At 46.0% G+C, this 17,640-nt stretch overlaps 1 protein-coding gene across 3 annotated transcripts in view; it reads left to right on the top strand.

Moving 5' to 3' along the window:
• The window catches only part of MLKL (mixed lineage kinase domain like pseudokinase), a 28,353-nt gene that overhangs the window by 9,911 nt on the left and 802 nt on the right, over nt 1–17,640 (top strand). Inside the window, exons 5-10 of one of the 3 annotated variants that reach the window (XM_050772740.1) lie at nt 4,709–4,806; nt 7,518–7,653; nt 11,282–11,363; nt 14,391–14,542; nt 14,751–14,809; nt 15,056–15,196. In XM_050772740.1, coding sequence (XP_050628697.1) covers nt 4,709–4,806; nt 7,518–7,653; nt 11,282–11,363; nt 14,391–14,542; nt 14,751–14,809; nt 15,056–15,196 — 668 coding nt within the window. Of the gene's footprint in view, nt 1–4,708; nt 4,807–7,517; nt 7,654–11,281; nt 11,364–14,390; nt 14,543–14,750; nt 14,810–15,055; nt 15,197–17,640 lie in introns of those variants that run through there. The other 2 variants (XM_050772741.1, XM_050772742.1) reach the window with 2 other exon arrangements.

Here is a 17,640-nt window from a genome sequence, read left to right as displayed (position 1 = left end):
AACAGAGTGTCTAGGCCGGGCGCGGTGGCTCAAGCCTGTAATCCCAGCACTTTGGGAGGCCGAGGCGGGTGGATCACGAGGTCAGGAGATCGAGACTATCCTGGCTAACATGGTGAAACCCCGTCTCTACTAAAAATACAAAAAATTAGCCGGGCGTGGTGGCGGGCGCCTGTAGTCTCAGCTACTTGGGAGGCTGAGGCGGGAGAATGGCGTGAACCCGGGAGGCGGAGCTTGCAGTGAGCCGAGATCACGCCACTGCACTCCAGCCTGGGAGACACAGCGAGACTCCGTCTCAAAAAAAAAAAAAAACAAAAAAAAACAAAACAGAACAGAGTGTCTATGCCTACACTCCCACAAGCAACCTCATCAACCCTTACTGTTATCCAGCTTTTTAATTACTTTCATCCTTCTAGTTATAAAGTAGTTATAACTACTTCTTCTTGTAGTTGTTTGAACTTGCATTTCTGTTTTTACTAATGAATTCAAGCCCTTATTTACATGTTTTAGCTATTTGGGTTTTCTCTTCCATAGATTGCCTGTTCATATCCTCTGCCCTTTTTTCCATCACGGTTGCTGCTTTTGTCTTGTCTGTTTGTAGATCTTTGTATATTGTGGAAATCAAGCACTTGTCAGCTTTAGATATTGCAGATTTTTAGTTGTGCTCTGGAGGTACCCTTCCCCACCTCTAGATCTTAAAGACATTCTATATTTTCTTCTCTTAACTTTACAGTTTTATTTTTTTATATTTAGGTTTTAATCCATGTTAATCCACCTACTAGAATCCACCTTTGTATGTGACATTATGTAGGGTCAACTTTTATTTTTAGCCACATAGTCAGTTTTCTCTATACCATCTATTAAGTGGTCTGTCTTTTGCTTGTTGATTTGTGGTACCATATTTATTGTATATTAAGTTTTTATATAGATATGGATCTGACTCTCATCTCTCTAATCTTTCCCACTGATCAATTTGTCTGTTTCTGTACCAATGACACACTGTTACTGTGTTTTTCATATGACTTTGCAGTAAGTTTTGGTATCTGATAAAGAACTTCCTCCTGATTCTTCTTTTTGAGGTTGACTTAGCTAAATAAATATCAAAGAAAGTTTTATCACACTCCTCAAAATGTGATCAAGATTTTGATTGAGACCATATTTTTAACAGTTTTATTGAGATATATTTTACATACCATAAGATTTACCTATTTAAAATGTACAATTTAATGACTTTAAGTATATTTACAGGCCGGGTGCAGTAGCTCACACCTGTAATCCCAGCACTTTGGGAGGCCAAGGCGGGCAGATCACCTGAGGTCAGGAGTTCAAGACCAGCCTGGCCAACATGGTGAAACCCCGTCTCTACAAAAAATACAAAAATTAGGTGGGCATGGTGGTGTGACCCTATAATCCCAGCTACTTGGGAGGCTGAGGCAGGAGAATCACTTGAACCTTGGAGGCCAAGTTTGCAGTGAGCTGAGATCGTGCCACTGCACTCCAGCCTGGGTGACAGAGCAAGACTCCAACGAAAAAAAAAGAAGAAAAAGAAGAAAGGAAGGAAGGAAGGGAGGGAGGGAGAGAGGGAAGGAGGGAAACCCTATATCACTAGCAGTCATTCCTCATTCACCCCCATCACCACCATCCTGAGCCCCAGGCAACACTCCTACCTTCTGTCTCTATAGATTTGCCTTTTCCAAATCTTTAATGTAAATGGAATAATACAATACGTGATCTGTTGAGTCTGGCTTCTTTCACTTAGCATGATATTTTCAAGGTTCATCTATATTGTAGCAAGTATCATTTCTTCATTTCTTTTTTATGGCTGAATGATAGTCCATTGTATGGACATCTTATTTATCCATTGATCAGTTGATGAACCCTGTATTTTTCCCACTTTTTGATTATTATGAATAATGTTTCTGTGTACATTCATGTACAGGTTTTGGGGTTTTTTTTTATTTTGTTCTGTTTGACATAGAGTCTTGCTCTTTCACTCATGCTGGAGTGTAGTGGTGTGACATCAGCTCAACCGCAACCTCCACCTCCTGGGTTCAAGCAATTCTCATGCCTCAGCCTCCCAAGTAGCTGGAACTACAGGCGTGCGCCAACATGCCCAGCTAATTTTTGTATTTTCAGTGGTGACGGGTTTTGCCATGTTGGCCAGGCTGGTCTGAAACTCCTAACCTCAAGTGATCCACCCACCTTAGCCTCCCCAAATGCTGGGGTTAGAGGCTTGAGCCACTGCACCTGGCCCTCCTGTGTTTTCTTCTAAGAGTTTATAGTTTTGGCTCTTATATTTAGGTTTCCAATGTTGAGTTAATTTTGGTGTATTGTATAAGGTAGTCATTCAACTTCATTTTTCTGCATGTTGATATCCAGATGTCCCAGAACCATTTGTTTAAAAGACTGTGCTGGCCTGGCACTGCAGCTCACATTTGTAATCCTAGCACTTTGGGAGGCCGAGGCAGGTGGATCACTTGAGGTCAGGAGTTCGAGACCAGCCTACCCAACATGGTGAAACCCCATCTCTACTAAAAATACAAAAATTAGCTGGGCGTTGGCTGGGCACAGTGGCTCATGCCTGTAATCCTAGCACTTTGGGAGGCCAAGACGGGCAGATCACCAGGTCAGGAGATCAAGACCATCCTGGCTAACATAGTGAAACCTCATCTCTACTAAAAATACAAAAAATTAGCCAGGCGTGGTAGCAGGTGCCTGTAGTCCCAGCTACTTGGGAGGCTGAGGCAGTAGAATCGTTTGAACCCAGGAGGCAGGTGTTGCAGTGAGCAGAAATTGTACCACTGCACTCTAGCCTGGGTGACAGAGTGTGTTCCAAAAAAAAAAAAAAAAAAACAAAAACTGTGAAAAATCAACTGGCTTTATCTGTATGACTTTACTTCTGGACTCCCAATTCTATTCCACTGATCTATTTGTCTAGTCTTAAGATAGCACTATACTGTCTTCATTACTGTAGCCTTGTGATATGTTTGAAATTGAGAAGTATGAGTCTTCCAGTTTTGTTCTTTTTTTGCAAGACTGTCTTGGCTATCCTGAATTCCTTTCATTTCCATACAAATTTTAGGAATATCTTGTCAATTTCTGTTTTCGTTTTTGCTTTCTTTTTTTTTTTTTTTTTTTTTTTTTTTTTGCCAACTACAAATTGGGTAAGGATTGCATTGAACCTGTAGGTCAATTTGGAAAATGTTATCATCTTAATGATACAAAGTCTTCCTATTCAAGAACATGGGACGTCTTTCCATTTCTTTAGATCTTTTAAAATTTCTTGCCAGGTGCAGTGACTCATGCCTATAATCCCAGCACTTTGGGAGGCTGAGGCAGGAGGATCACCTGAGGTCAGGAGTTCGAGACTAGTCTGGCCAACATGGTGAAATCCCGTCTCTAGTAAAAATACAAAAATTAGCTGGGCCTGGTGGCAGGTGCCTGTAATCCCAGCTATTCGGAAGGTTGAGGCAGGAGAATCGCTTGAACCCGGGAGGCAGAGGTTGCAGTGAGCCGAGATCCCGCCATTGCACTCCAGCCTGGGCAACAAGAGTGAGACTCCGTCTCAAAAAACAAACAAAAACAAACAAACAAACAAACAAACCAAAACAAAATTCTTTCAACAATTTAGGTACAAAATTTTAGGTACAAAATTTTCAGGGTAAGACTTGCACTTCTTTTATAAATTTATTGCTAAGTATTTTATTCTCTTTATGCTATTGGAAATGACAATTTTTAATTTAATCTTTTGATTGTTAATTGCTAGCAGATAGAAATACAATTGATTTTTGTAGGCTCTGAACCTGCTCTGTTTCTCTGACAGACCTGGGACAAGCCTCCTTTACCCTTTGAGTCTAAGACTCAGAATGAATTAACAGATTGGATTGAGTTGGTGGTTCCAGTGATCCTCTTTAATAATTTACCTGCCCATATTTTTTAAGGCCCACGTTTTGGAAGGAATTTTGGTTATAAGATTTCACTTAATAAATATCCTTATTTTTATTAATCAAAGACACACATCACAGGCTGGGCATGGTGACTCACACCTGTAATCCTAGCACTTTGGGAGGCAGAGGTGGGCAGATCACTTGAGGCCAGGAGTTTCACACCAGCCTGGCCAACACGGTGAAACCACGTCTCTACAAAAAAAAAAATACAAAAATTAGCCAAGCATGGTGGCACGCACCTGCAGTTCCAACTACTCAGGTGGCTGAGGCATGAGAATAGCTTCAACCTGGGAGGTGGAGGCTGCAGTGAGCCAAGATCGCACCACTGCACTCCAGCCTGGGCGACAGAGCAAGACCCTGTCTCCAGTTTAAAAAAAAAAAAGACAGACACCACGATCTGTCAGAGTATATGCTAAACAACAGGTTACGGCCTAAAAACAATAACGAATACTTGACTTTTTAGTTTGCTTAGGAAAGCCCTGTAGGTCATAAAAATACAATTCTATCAGACTATTTTAACTACTGAAAAGATATTAGCAAGCCCCATTAATATCTCACAGACCCCGAGGAACTAATTGTGCTGCCACAGGCACCCGAGGGGTTCTACATGTTGTCATCAGTAGCTGAGCTCATCCTGGCACCAGTTCTTACCCCCAGGAGATGCTGATACCCCCACCCCCACATACACAGAGGGTCACCACATTGAATGTTCTCAAAGGAACTTTCCAGTGCTGAAATCCCGATTTCTCCCTTTATCCTCATAGAATAGTGAGGCAGACTTTCAACGATGAGATCAAAATCATGAAGAAATTTGAATCTCCCAACATCCTGCGTATATTCGGGATTTGCATTGATGAAACAGGTAAGGAATGCTTCTGGGATTGGTCAAGCTTTGGATGGCCTGGAATATACCTCCTGTGTTTCAACGTGTTGCACTTTTTTTTAAAGAACACCACAAAGGGTGGAATCTACAAAGTGTGATTATTATCAATGTTAATTTTTTTTTTCATCCCAAGATGCATGTTCTCATCTTCTTTTAGGAGAGCAGCGCTGAAGGCTGAGGGTTGGTTTGCACTAACATGGCCACATCTTCTCCTTTCAGCCCACTGGGAAATAAGGGGGTACATGTTTAGATGCCAGCCTGGAAGAGGGGTGCATCTTGTTGCTCTAAAACATTATAAAGCTGCCAGGTGCAGTGGCTCACACCTATTATCCCGGCACTTTGGTAAGCCGAGATGGGCAGGTCATATGAAGTCAGGAGTTCAAGACCAGCCTGGCCAACATGGTGAAACCCCATATCTACTAAAACTACAAAAATTAGCTGGGTCTGGTGGCAGCCACCAGTAGTCCCAGCTACTCAGGAGGCTGAGGTGGGAGAATTGCTTGAACCTGGGAAGCAGAGATTGCAGTGAGCTGAGGGTGCACCATTGCACTCCAGCCTGGGCAACAGAGCAAGACTCCATCTCAAAAATAAAAACAAGGCCAAGACGGGTGGATCACGAGGTCAGGAGATCGAGACCATCCTGGCTAACATGGTGAAATCCTGTCTCTACTAAAATATACAAAAAACTAGCCGGGCGAGGTGGCGGGCGCCTGTAGTCCCAGCTACTCGGGAGGCTGAGGCAGGAGAATGGCGTGAACCTGGGAGGCGGAGCTTGCAGTGAGCTGAGATCCGGCCACTGCACTCCAGCCTGGGCGACAGAGGGAGACTCTGTCTCAAAAAATAAAATAAAATAAAAAATAAAAAATAAAAAAAATAAAAACAAAAACAAAAATAAATTATAAAGCTGTCTGACCCAAACAAGGAAAACACCCTTGGTCATCATTACTGTAGAGCAAATCTAAAAGCAGAATTAACTTACCTGGCCGGTTGCAGTGGCTCATACCTGTAATCCCAGCACTTTGGGAGGCCGAGGCAGGTGGATCACAAGGTCAGGAGCTCGAGACCATCTCTCTCATGGAATGACCCCTCCTGCTGGTCATGCTTTGCTGCTCTTGACTAGAGAGCGGACAGAGCAACTCCTGTCTTATCCCCTTTGGAAGTTGCTCCACAGCCTCAGGCCAACTTGATTTCAGAGTGTGGAATCCCAGTCTAAAGGCAAACGTAGGTCAGGCGCGGTGGCTCACATCTGTAATCCCAGCACTTTGGGAGGCTGAGGCAGGTGGATCATCTGAGGTCAGGAGTTCGAGAGCAGCCTGGCCAACATGCGGAAACCCTGTCTCTACTAAAAATACAAAAATTAGCTGGGTGTGGTGGTGGGTGCCTGTAATCCCAGCTACTCGGGAGGCTGAGGCAGGAGAATTGCATGAACCTGGGAGGTGGAGGTTGCAGTGAGCCGGTATCACGCCACTGCACTCCAGACTGGGTGACAGAGCGAGACTCTGTCTTAAAAAAATTAAAAAACATAAAGGCAAACGTTCAGCAACGTTTATTCTCCTTGGGGACCGCTGAGGTGCCTGGCCCAGTCATATGTCAGTTTTGCAACTCAGGCCCATGAACGGGGATGTCGACTTCTTGTCTGAGTCCTCACCTGCCCCTGCCATGTGCACCCCACTCATTCCTCCCACACAGATGTACGAAGCTCCTTGTAAGCACCGTGTGAACAAGACAGACACATTTCCTGCCTTCTTGGGCTTCCAGCTGAGTGAGGAAGACATTCCCCAAATAACTGCTCAAGAAAATTTACAATTAAACTAAGAAAAGGAGATGGAAGTAAAAAAAGAAAAAGAGAAATAATTTTTTTTTTTTTTTTTTTTTTTTGAGACAGAGTTTCGCTCTGTCTCTCAGGCTGGAGTGCAGTGGTACGATCTGCTCACTGCAACCTCCACCTCCTAGGTTCAAGCAATTCTCCTGCCTCAGCCTCCCTAGTAGCTGCAACTACAGGCATGTGCCACCACACCTGGCTAATTTTTACATTTTTCATAGAGACGAGGTTTCATCACGTTGGCCAGTCTGGTCTCAAACTCCTGGCCTTAAGTGATCCACCCGCCTCAGCCTCCCAAAGAGCCGGGATTACAGGCGTGAGTCACCATGCCTGGCAGAACATTTTTTTTTTTTTTTTTTTGAGGCAGAGTCTTGCTCTGTTGCCCAGGCTGGAGTGCAGTGGTACGATCTCTGTTCACTGCAACCTCTGCCTCGCAGCTTCAAGCGATTCTCCTGCCTCAGCCTCCGGAGTAGCTGGGACTACAGCACGTGCCACCACACCCAGCTAATTTTTTGTATTTTTAGTAGAGACGGGGTTTCACCATGTTGGCCAGACTGATCTCAAACTCCTGACCTCGGTCTCCCAAAGTGCTGGGATTACAGGCGTGAGCCACCACACCCAGCCAATTTTTTTTTTTTAAGGTAGAATTACGACAAGCCAAGTATTATGGAGAAGAGGATGGGAATTCTGGGCATATTTGGTCTGTTCAAGGAGGTGGGGAGCAAAACTGTGGGCTGAGAATTGGGGGAGAAATGGGACTCACAGCAGAGCCAGTCTATATCTGTACTGAGGCTGGGAGAGGCAGGCTAAGGACAGGGGAAGCTTCGAGTAGGGCAGATTCTCATAGTGCCTGGCTTCTTTCCACCAGTGACTCCACCTCAATTCTCCATCGTCATGGAGTACTGTGAACTTGGGACCCTGAGGGAGCTGTTGGATAGGGAAGAAGACCTCACACTCAGCAAGCGCATCGTCCTAGTCCTGGGGGCAGCCCGAGGCCTGTACTGGTACGACGGGGTGAAAAGGCACCACTAAGGGTTGGACGGGTCTGTCCACACTTCTGATACTCTCAGAGATGGTGAGGGAGCAGGCCAGAAGCCCCAGTTTCCCTCCCATACACTGTTTTACTATTTACTTTGATTACAGATAGGAGGGAGGAAGGAGGCTTAACCCAGGGAACACCAGCTCCCAGAACTGACGGTTGAATTTGATGTACACACTGCACTTATAGAGTTGGATAAGCCCTAATTTTGGAGTGGACAGATTTAGCATAAAAGTAAACATATCCAGTTACATTTGAATGTTAGGAAAGTAATGAATCATTTTTTAGTATAAGTGCATCCTGAATATTGCATGGTATATACTTATACTAAATATCAAAAATATCAAATTTTATTTTATTTTATTTTATGTTTTGAGACAGGGTCTCACTCTCTTGCCCAGGCTGGAGTGCAGCGATGTGATCATAGCTCACTCAGCCTCCCGAGCTCGGGGATTCTCCCACCTTAGCCTCCTGAGTAGCTGGGACTATAGGCGCACACCACTACACTCAGCCAATTTTTTTAAAAAATATTTTTTGTAGAGACAAGGTTTTGCCATGTTGCCTAGGCTGGTCTTGAACTACTGGGCTCAAGCAATCCTCTTGCCTCAGCTTTCCAAGGTGCTGGGATTACAGGCATGAGTCACTGCACCCAGTCCCAAATTTTGGATACACATTTCTTTTTCTTTCTTTTTTTTTTTTTTTTTTTTTTGAGACGGAGTCTCGCTTTGTTGCCCAGGCTGGAGTGCAGTGGCGCAATCTTGGCTTACTGCAAGCTCCGCCTCCCGGGTTCATTCCGTTCTCCTGCCTCAGCCTCCTCAGCAGCTGGGACTATAGGCTACAAAATAGCCACCGCGCCTGGCTAATTTTTTTGTATTTTTAGTAGAGATGGGTTTTCACCGTGTTAGCCAGGATGGTCTCGATCTCATGACCTTGTGATCTGCCTGCCTCGGCCTCCCAAAGTGCTGGAGCCGCACACCTGGTCACATTTCTTTTTAGTACAAGTATGTCATATACAATTTGTGGGCATATATATATATTAGTACATGAATATGTATGTTAATTGCTTATCAGAAACTCAAATTTAATGGAGTGTCTTGTGTTTTATTTGGCAACTCTACCTATTCTCACCTGCGGAATCTATGGATTCTTAATCCCAAGGGTCCCCAAAGGTTAGTCCCTCGCAAACCACCTGCAGGGTTTTAACTATACTACTACCAGTGTTATTTACTTAACATTTTTCATTACATTGACTCACTTTTTAAAAATCTGAATAAAGGCCAGGCGCGGTGGCTCATGCCTGTAATCCCAGCACTTTGAGAGGCCGAGGCGGGTGGATCACTTGAGGTCAGGAGTTCGAGACCAGCCTGGCCAACATGGTGAAACCCCCGTTTCTACTAAAAATACAGAAAATAGCCCAGCATGGTGCCACAGGCCTGTAATCCCAGCTACTCAGGAGGCTTGAAGCACAAGAATCACTTGAACCCAGGAGGAGGAGGTTTCAGTGAACTAATATACCACTGCACTCCAGCCTGGGCGACAAAGCAAGACTCCATCTCAAAAAAAAAAAAAAAAAAAAAAATTGAAATAAAGTTTTTTAATAGGACACTTTCTATTACTGCCATAAATTGAAAACCATATCACTTGCCAAAAATAGGTAACCACAAATGAAACCAAAACAATGTAATTAAATTCTGGCTGGATGAGGCTGCCTGCCAGAAGTTCTGTGGTCCAACCCACATTCTCTTTGTACAGTGGAGATACTGGCAGAGTCAGACAAGTGTTAAGGATACCCAACACCAAGGCCGGGCGCAGTAGCTCACGCCTGTAATCCTAGCACTTTGGCAGGCTGAGGCGGGTAGATCACAAGGTCAGGAGATCAAGACCATCCTGCCCAACATGGTGAAACCTTGTCTCTCCTAAAAATAAAAAAATTAGCTGGGCATGGTAGCAGGTGCCTGTAGTCCCAACTATTCAGGAGACTGAGGCAGGAGAATCACTTGAACCTGGGAGACAGAGGTTGCAGTGAGCCGAGATCACGCCACTGCACTCCAGTCCAGCAACAGAGTAAGAATCTGTCTCAAAAAAAAAAAAAAACAAAAAACACCAAACCCCAACTTTCTCCTTGATGTAATCAAAAGACTGGAGCAAATTGAAAGGAGAGTAATTTTCCCTTTATATAATCTTGCATACCACCTTATCCCATACTTTTGGAAACACTGTCTTAGCTATTAATTTGAAATTATCAAGTTTGTTTCTTTTCAACTCCTTAAACTAGTGAGTTTAAGGAGAAATATTTTTGGATGTTGTAGGGGACACTCTTAATATCCCCTCCAAATGACCTCTGATCCTTTTTACTAGCTCTATATACCCATCCCCCTCTCGGCACGCTTTGCTACTAAAAGTTAACAGCTGTAATCTTCAGAGGATTGCCTGTGGGCACTGGAGCCCTTTCACCCTTATAGACAGCTGAAAGTGCTCACGAGTTTTATATCCATCTGTCCCTGGCCTCCCCAACACAGTCCATAACCACTGACTGGTGTGAATGCAAAAGTCCAGTTCCTTTGCCTCCTGTGGGACATGCTCTGAGTTGTAATTGTGCCCACAGGTCTCCATGAGACCACCTGAGCCTGGGATTTCACCTGAAATCAACCTCTTGCTTGATTTATTCTCTTTCCCCATCCTGCTTCCTCTACTCCCTCACCATTTCTCCTGGGAGCACCTTCTTTTCGTTTGTTTGGGGGACTTTGGGAGTTTCTTTTTGGGATAGAGTCTCACTTTGTCACCCAGGTTGAAGTGCAGTGGCATGATCTTGGCTCACTGCAACCTCCAGCTCCTGGGTGCAAGCAATTCTCCTGCCTCAGCCTCCCAAGTAGCTGGGATTACAGGCGCATGCCGCCATGCCCAGCTAATGTTTTGTAGTTTTATTAATAGTAGAGACGGGGTTTCACCATGTTGGCCAGGCTGGTCTGAAACTCCTGACCTCAAGTGATCCATCCACCTTGGTCTCCCAAAGTGTGAGATTACAGGCATGAGCCACCGTGCCTGGCAAAGGGAGCACCTTCTTGATACAATCCCTCGTACGCAAACCATGGCTCATGATCTGCTTCTGGGAGAATCTGAGCTCAGGCAGACACCATGACCACAACCCAACCTGGGACACAGGGGCTTTGTGAAACCAAAACCCTTGTCTGGAAGTCAGCGGGACCCCAGCTCCACATTCTGTTTTGACCTGAAGGATCCCAGCAAGGTCCAGCCACCCAGCCATGCCTCTGAGCACTCGGATCTGTCCAGCACTTCCCAGGCAAAGCAACACAGAGGCACCTTTGTCCTTCTCTACCTAAAGGCACCCCTGATGCCAGACTGCATGCACTTCACAAGGGCTGTCATGCCCCCTTGTACTATGAATCTCATCTCTGCTCTATACTCGCGGCTTGCGATTCTCAAACCTTGCCTCTGCATCCCAGTTTTTCGCGTCTCTCCGTGGACAGGCACCCATGGTACTGTCCAGCCTCATTAGCCCAGTCATCATTGTCAGTCCCCCCAAGAAAGTTTGGGCAAAGGTCACTAATGCTCCCTGCCTTTGGCTGTGTCAGGCTACACCATTCAGAAGAACCTGAACTCCACGGAAAAATCAGAAGCTCAAACTTCCTGGTAACTCAAGGCTATCAAGTGAAGGTGAGTGTGCCCTCCATAGGATGCTTTGGGTCAAACCTGCATGACTGGTGCTAGGAGAGGGGCACGAATGTCTCAGAAAGGCTTGATTTTTGCCTTAGTTTATTTATGAATTTATTTATTTAGAGACAAGTCTCTTTCTGTCACCCAGGCTAGAGTGCAGTGAGCGAGATTGCCCCACTGCAACCTCTGCTTCCCAGGTCCAAGCGATTCTCCTGCCTCAGCCTCCCAGGTAGCCGGGATTACAGTCAAGCACCACCACTCCCGACTAATTTTTGCATTTTTAGTAGAGATAGGGTTTCACCGTGTTGGCCAGGTTGGTTTTGAACTCCTGGCCTGAAGTGATCCGCCCACCTCAGCCTCCCAAAGTGCTGAGATTACAGGCATGAGCCACCATGCCCGGGCTTGCCTTATTTTTAGAACTGAGTTCAATTTTAGTTTCAGAACTAAGTTCAACTTTCTGTGTGCCCACCACACAACAGACTCCATCTATGCCTCCTGTTCTGATGACTGCCTTCCCTCACTGCCCATTTAGCAGGGATGGGCTAAAAGTCATTTCCCCTTAGATGCCTGGACACCACTTCTGTGTCCCTACAACACACAACGGGGGATCTTCTTAGGTCTAAGGACTCAGACTCACAGGACAGGTCTAGGCCACACTTGTCATTCAGTTACTTAGAAGGATGTCCTGCAGAAAACACAGTGTCAGCAGTGCCAAACCTTTCGCTCCAGGGTGAGTCCTCGCAGTCATCCAGGAGATACTTGCTTTGTCAGAGCCACAGGTGCTGGAGAAAGCAGCTCCCATTAGGTGCGTGTGGGTCATCCAGGCTTAGAAGCCCATGACTTGCAGGAGTCAGCATCTCTGATAACAACTCTGCAGGCAGGCCTTCCAGTGTTTCTGCAAGGGACATGTCAGTTGCTGTTTTAAGAGCTGCCACATCTGGGCATGGTGGCTCACGCCTGTAATCCCAACACTTTGGTAGGCTAAGGCAGGTGGATGGCCTGAGGTCAGGAGTTCAAGACCAGCCTGGCCAACGTAGTGAAACCCCATCTCTACTAAAAATACAAAAAATTAGCGGCCGTGGTGGCAGATGCCTGTAATCCCAGCTCCTAAGGAGGCTGAGGCAGGAGAATTGCTTGAACCCGGGAAGCGGAGGTTTGCAGTGAGCCTAGATTGCGCCGTTGCACTCCAGTCCGGGCAACACGAACAAAACTCCGTCTCCAAAAAAAAAAAAAAAAGAAGAGAAGAGCTGCTACATGGCCGGGCATGGTGGCTTATGCCTGTAATCCCCACACTTTGGAAGGGAAGGCAGAAGGATCACTTGAGCCCAGGGGTTCAAGACCAGCCTGGGCTACACAGTGAAACCTCCCCCTCTTCAAAAAATTTAAAAATCAGCCAGTCATGGTTGTGCACACCTGTAATTCCAGCTACTCAGGAGAGTGAGGCAGGAGGAGGATGGCTAGAGCCCAGGAGATTAAGGCTGCAGTGAGCTATGTTTACGCCACTGCACCCTAGACTGGGCAACAGAATGAGACCCTGTCTCAAAAAGCAAAAAAGAAAAAATTGCTACAAAGCATTCCTATCAGCTGTTTACTGTGTAGTCCACTTACCCCCTTGGTCCTGCCCAGAAGCTATCTAACAATCAGCAGTCATTTTTATTTTTATCATCAGCAACATTACTAAGGGCCATAGGTGACAGTCTACCTTTGTCATCCATGGCTGGTTTTCTTTCTTCCAGTCTTTTTTTTTTTTTTTTTTTTTTTTTTGAGACAGAGTTTCGCTCTTTTTGCCCAGGCTGGAGTGAATGGCGCGATCTCGGCTCACCGCAACCTCCGCCTCCCGGGTTCAAGCGATTCTCCTGCCTCAGCCCCCCGAGTAGCTGGGATTACAGGCATGTGCCACCACCCCAGCTAATTTTGTATTTTTAGTAGAGACAGGGTTTCTCCATGTTGGTCAGGCTGGTCTTGAACTCCCGACCTCAGGTGATCCACCTGCCTCGCCCTCCCAAAGTGCTGGAATTACAAGCGTGAGCCACCGCGCCCGGCTCTTCCAGTCTTATGAGTGTCAGAGACAGCCCTCAATTAACAGCAGACAGGCCTTTTTTGCCTTTCAAATGTCTTTCCCCCTCTGCATTGGTCACATAAGTACTCCCAAAACACTGTGTCCACCACTCTCATGCTCTTCATCCAGCCTGACTGTAAGATGCGCTATTCCGCCTTTCACCCCTGGTATCCCATATGGCGCTAGATGTCAGAGAATGTCGGTGCTCAGGAAATGTGTGAGCAAGTGAGTGAATGAATGAATGAATGAATGAAAGGTGGATGAGCCATCTAAGTGCCTTATCCCTTTTCTCACATTGCCTACATGGTACCTGGCTGAGTTTGGGGCTGGCAGCCTTCTGCACACCAATGGTGTCAATGGCAGGTGTGCATAGGACAAGAACATACGCTCTCACTGATTGTGCTATGGTTTCTTTAAGAACACCACGTGACCACGCAGGGCTGGGGGGATGACTCACACTCGTCACACCAAAGCGGAAGGATCAGGCTGACCCCCCATAGGGCCAGATAGTACAGAGGGAATGCCCCCATGCCATTTTTCCATCTGCTTCTCTGGGAAAAGGTGAGCCAGGCAGTGGCTCTACGACCCCTCTCCACTCTCACTGAGTGGAGTTCAGTCCTCAACTGAGAAAACTCTATATTTTAACATAGTCATACTAGCAACAACTACAACTTAGCAGGTCTTACCGGTGCTTTATAACCATTATCTCAAGTAATCCCCCCTGTCATCACCCCATTTTATAGAGAAGAAATCTCTTTGTGTTTCTCTTGGTCACTGCACTATGTTAAGTTGAACCCATAATGTTAACCAATAGAGTAGCCACACAGACAGAAGTCACTACAGGAAATAAATCCCTAAGGTAAAAGACAATTCCCTGGCAACTGTGTGTAGCAATAATCCCTGCCCTTTACTCCTCTACCCAAGATCTTGCTTGTTTCTTTCTGTCTCTAAGTTGCCTCTCTGTCTAGCTTGCAGGATTTGAGTTGAGGAAAACACAGACTTCCATCAGTTTGAAAACTAAGAGAGAAAAGACAGACAGAGTCAAATCTACAGCATATATCTCACCTCAGAAACTGGAAAATATATATCATCGATATGACGTAAAGTCTGAAATATACAGGTACATTCATGTTCTGGTACAGATTCTAACTCAGATGTGCATGATAGGAAAACCCAAATCAAACTCCTCCAAGGACCACCTAAACTCAACTCTGTTGAATGAAATTGGGTAGTAATCAAAAAATTCACTGAGTTTTCTGGCAGTGGCTAGAGGGACAGGGGAAAGGGGAGACTAGTTATGGTTGTTCAGTTTCTTGTTTTTCTTTTAGCTTTGGAATCGTCCTCTGGGAAATTGTCACTGGAAGGATCCCGTTTGAAGGTGAAGAAGGTGAAGGCTGGCTCAGCCAGTGCTGGGGTTGGGTCCCCTGCCAATAGACCAGAAACTCCCCATCAGTGCTGCCCCTGGCAATTTGTTGTTTAATGTTGGAACTGCCTGGGCTGGTCAGTGGAATCGTTGGAAGCTCTTGTTGTTTCCATACTCAAGAGTCCTTAGTTCTGATGCCAGCCATCAGCATCCATAGAGATGTACGAGTACCGGAGTAGTTTTTTAAGGCTCTCATGCTATCATTTCCAGGCTGTAATTCTGAGAAGATCTACGAGCTGGTGGCTGTGAAGCGGCAGCAGGAGCCGCTGGGTGAAGACTGCCCTTCAGAGCTGCGGGAGATCATTGATGAGTGCCGGGCCCATGATCCCTCTGTGCGGCCCTCTGTGGATGGTAGGGTTCTTTCTGGTGTAAAGAGCGTGAGGCCCATGCTTATTTCACATTTGTGAAAGATTTCCTTTTCACCAGCTCCAAGGCAGTAGTTTACCATGAGGGGTGATTTTATCCAGGGAACATTTAGCAATGTCTGAAAGCATTTTTGTTTGTTATAAGGCCAGAGTGTTAGGATGGGGTGTGCTACTGTCATCTAATGAATAAAGGCCAAGGATGATGGGTGAGCGCAGTTGATCGCAGGGATTATGCCTGTAATCCCAGCTACTCAGGAGGGATTTGAGCGCAGGGATTATGCCTGTAATCCCAGCACTTTGGGAGGTTGAGGTGGGCGGATCATCTGAGGTCAGGAGTTTGAGACCAGCCTGGCCAACATGGTGAAACCTCATCTCTACTAAAATTAGCCGGCCATGGTGGTACATGCCTGTAATCCCAGCTACTCAGGAGGCTGAGGCACAAGAATCTCTTGAACCTGGGAGGTGGAGGTTGCAGTGAGCCGAGATCGTGCCACTGTACCACTGCACTCCAATCTGGGCTACAGAGCAAGACTCCGTCTCAAAAAAAAATGTTGGCTGGGCATGGTGGCTCACGCCTGTAATCCCAACACTTTAGGAGGCCAAGGTGGGTGGATCACCTGAGGTCAGGAGTTTGAGACCACCCTGGCCAGCATGATGAAACCTTGTCTCTACTAAAAATACAAAAATTAGCCAGGTGTGTTGGCGCATGCCTGTAGTCCTAGCTACTCAGGAGACTGAGGCGGGAGAATCACTTGAACCCGGGAGGCAGAGGTTTCAGTGAGCTGAGATCGCGCCATGGCACTCCAGCCTGGGCAACAGGGCGAGACTCCGTCTCAAAAAAAGAATGCTATTCAATATCCTACAATGCATAGGACAGCCCACCACAGCAAAGAACTATCTGGCCCAAATGTCAGTAGTGTAAGGGCTTCCAAAGGGCACTGTTTTATCCAAAGTGGTTTGGAAGGGCAGATTACTTTCCTCCTGCCTATTTCCTTCCTTTCTTTTTGTCTGTATCTGTCTATTTATCTTTTTTTCTTTTTCTTTTTTTTTTTAGACAGGAGGTCTCATTACGTTGCCCAGGCCAGAGTATGGTGGCTATTCACAGGCAGGATCATGGCACTCTACAGCCTCGAACTCCTGGGCTCAAGTGATCCTCCTACCTCAGTCTCTAGAGTAGCTGGGACAACAGGCACCACCACAGCAGGCATCATCTTGTTGTCTTTTTGTCTTTCTATCTCTCTTCTTTTTCTTCTCTCTTGCTTTATTTTTGCCTATCTTTCTCCTCTTTTCATTCCTCCTTGTCTGCCTTCCTTCCTTTTTTCAGCATCCTTGGGATTATTTCCTTGACGCAGACTTTTATCTCACCACATCATCAGCTGCTTCTCCATAGCTTCCTTACACTGTCTCCCTCCCTGGAAGCATCTCTCTCTCCTATCCTAGACCTAAATCTCGCAGACTTTCCACAAAGCCCAGACAAAAAAGAGAAGGGGCCGGGCGCTGTCTCATGCCTGTAATCTCAGTGCTTTGGGAGACCAAGGCGGGCAGATCACTTGAAGTCAGGAGTTCAACACCAGCCTGGCCAACATAGTGAAACCCCATCTCTACTAAAAATACAAAAATTAACTGGGCATAATAGCACACACCTGTAATCCCAGTTACTCAGGAAACTGAGGTAGGAGAATTGCTTGAACCCCAGAGGCAGAGGTTGCAGTGAGCTGAGATCGCGCCACTGCACTCCAGCCTGGGCAACAGAGGAAGACTTGGAAGAAGGAAGGAAGGAAGGGAGGAAGGGAGGAAGGGAGGAAGGGAGGAAGGGAGGAAGGGAGGGAGGGAGGGAGGGAGGGAGGGAGGGAGGGAGGAAGAGAGGGAGGGAGGAAGGAAGGAACGAGCCATGAGTCCAGACTTTTGAGGCAGCTTCCAAGAATGTTCTCTCTACTTACAGAAGTCTCTAGCATGAGGACTATTCTTCAAGGCCTTCTCACAGATGGTCTGTCAGGAAAACCTCTCACACTACCCAAGAGGGTCTCATCTGTCATCTCTCCTCTCCCTTCATCCACATCCCTACCTTTCAGAATGAAAAATCAAAGTCACATCATAGTTTCTGTCTGAAACTTTCTCTTCATCACCACAGAGCAGAAGTGCAGACTTAATGATGCTTCCTGAAAAATTGGTCTTTAGGGTGGATGAGAAGCCAACAGTGATTTATACAATGCCGTCCTCCACTTCACTCTCTCCTCTGTCTTCTTTCTTCTTCTACCAAGCTCCCTTAAAACCTAGAGTCCTCCTAGTATTAAGGAATCTAACACTAGCGACTAATTCACACTAAGATGTGAGTTTATCCCTTCCTATGAGGTGTTTGTGTTTTAAAAGTTGATCAAGTAAGATAACTTTATATCACAAAGGCATGAGTGCTGATGGTGGTTTAGGCGC

Source organism: Macaca thibetana, chromosome 20 (assembly GCF_024542745.1).
Source record: "Macaca thibetana thibetana isolate TM-01 chromosome 20, ASM2454274v1, whole genome shotgun sequence".
NCBI lineage: Eukaryota > Metazoa > Chordata > Mammalia > Primates > Cercopithecidae > Macaca > Macaca thibetana.
This window is presented reverse-complemented; position numbering and strand designations above follow the sequence as displayed.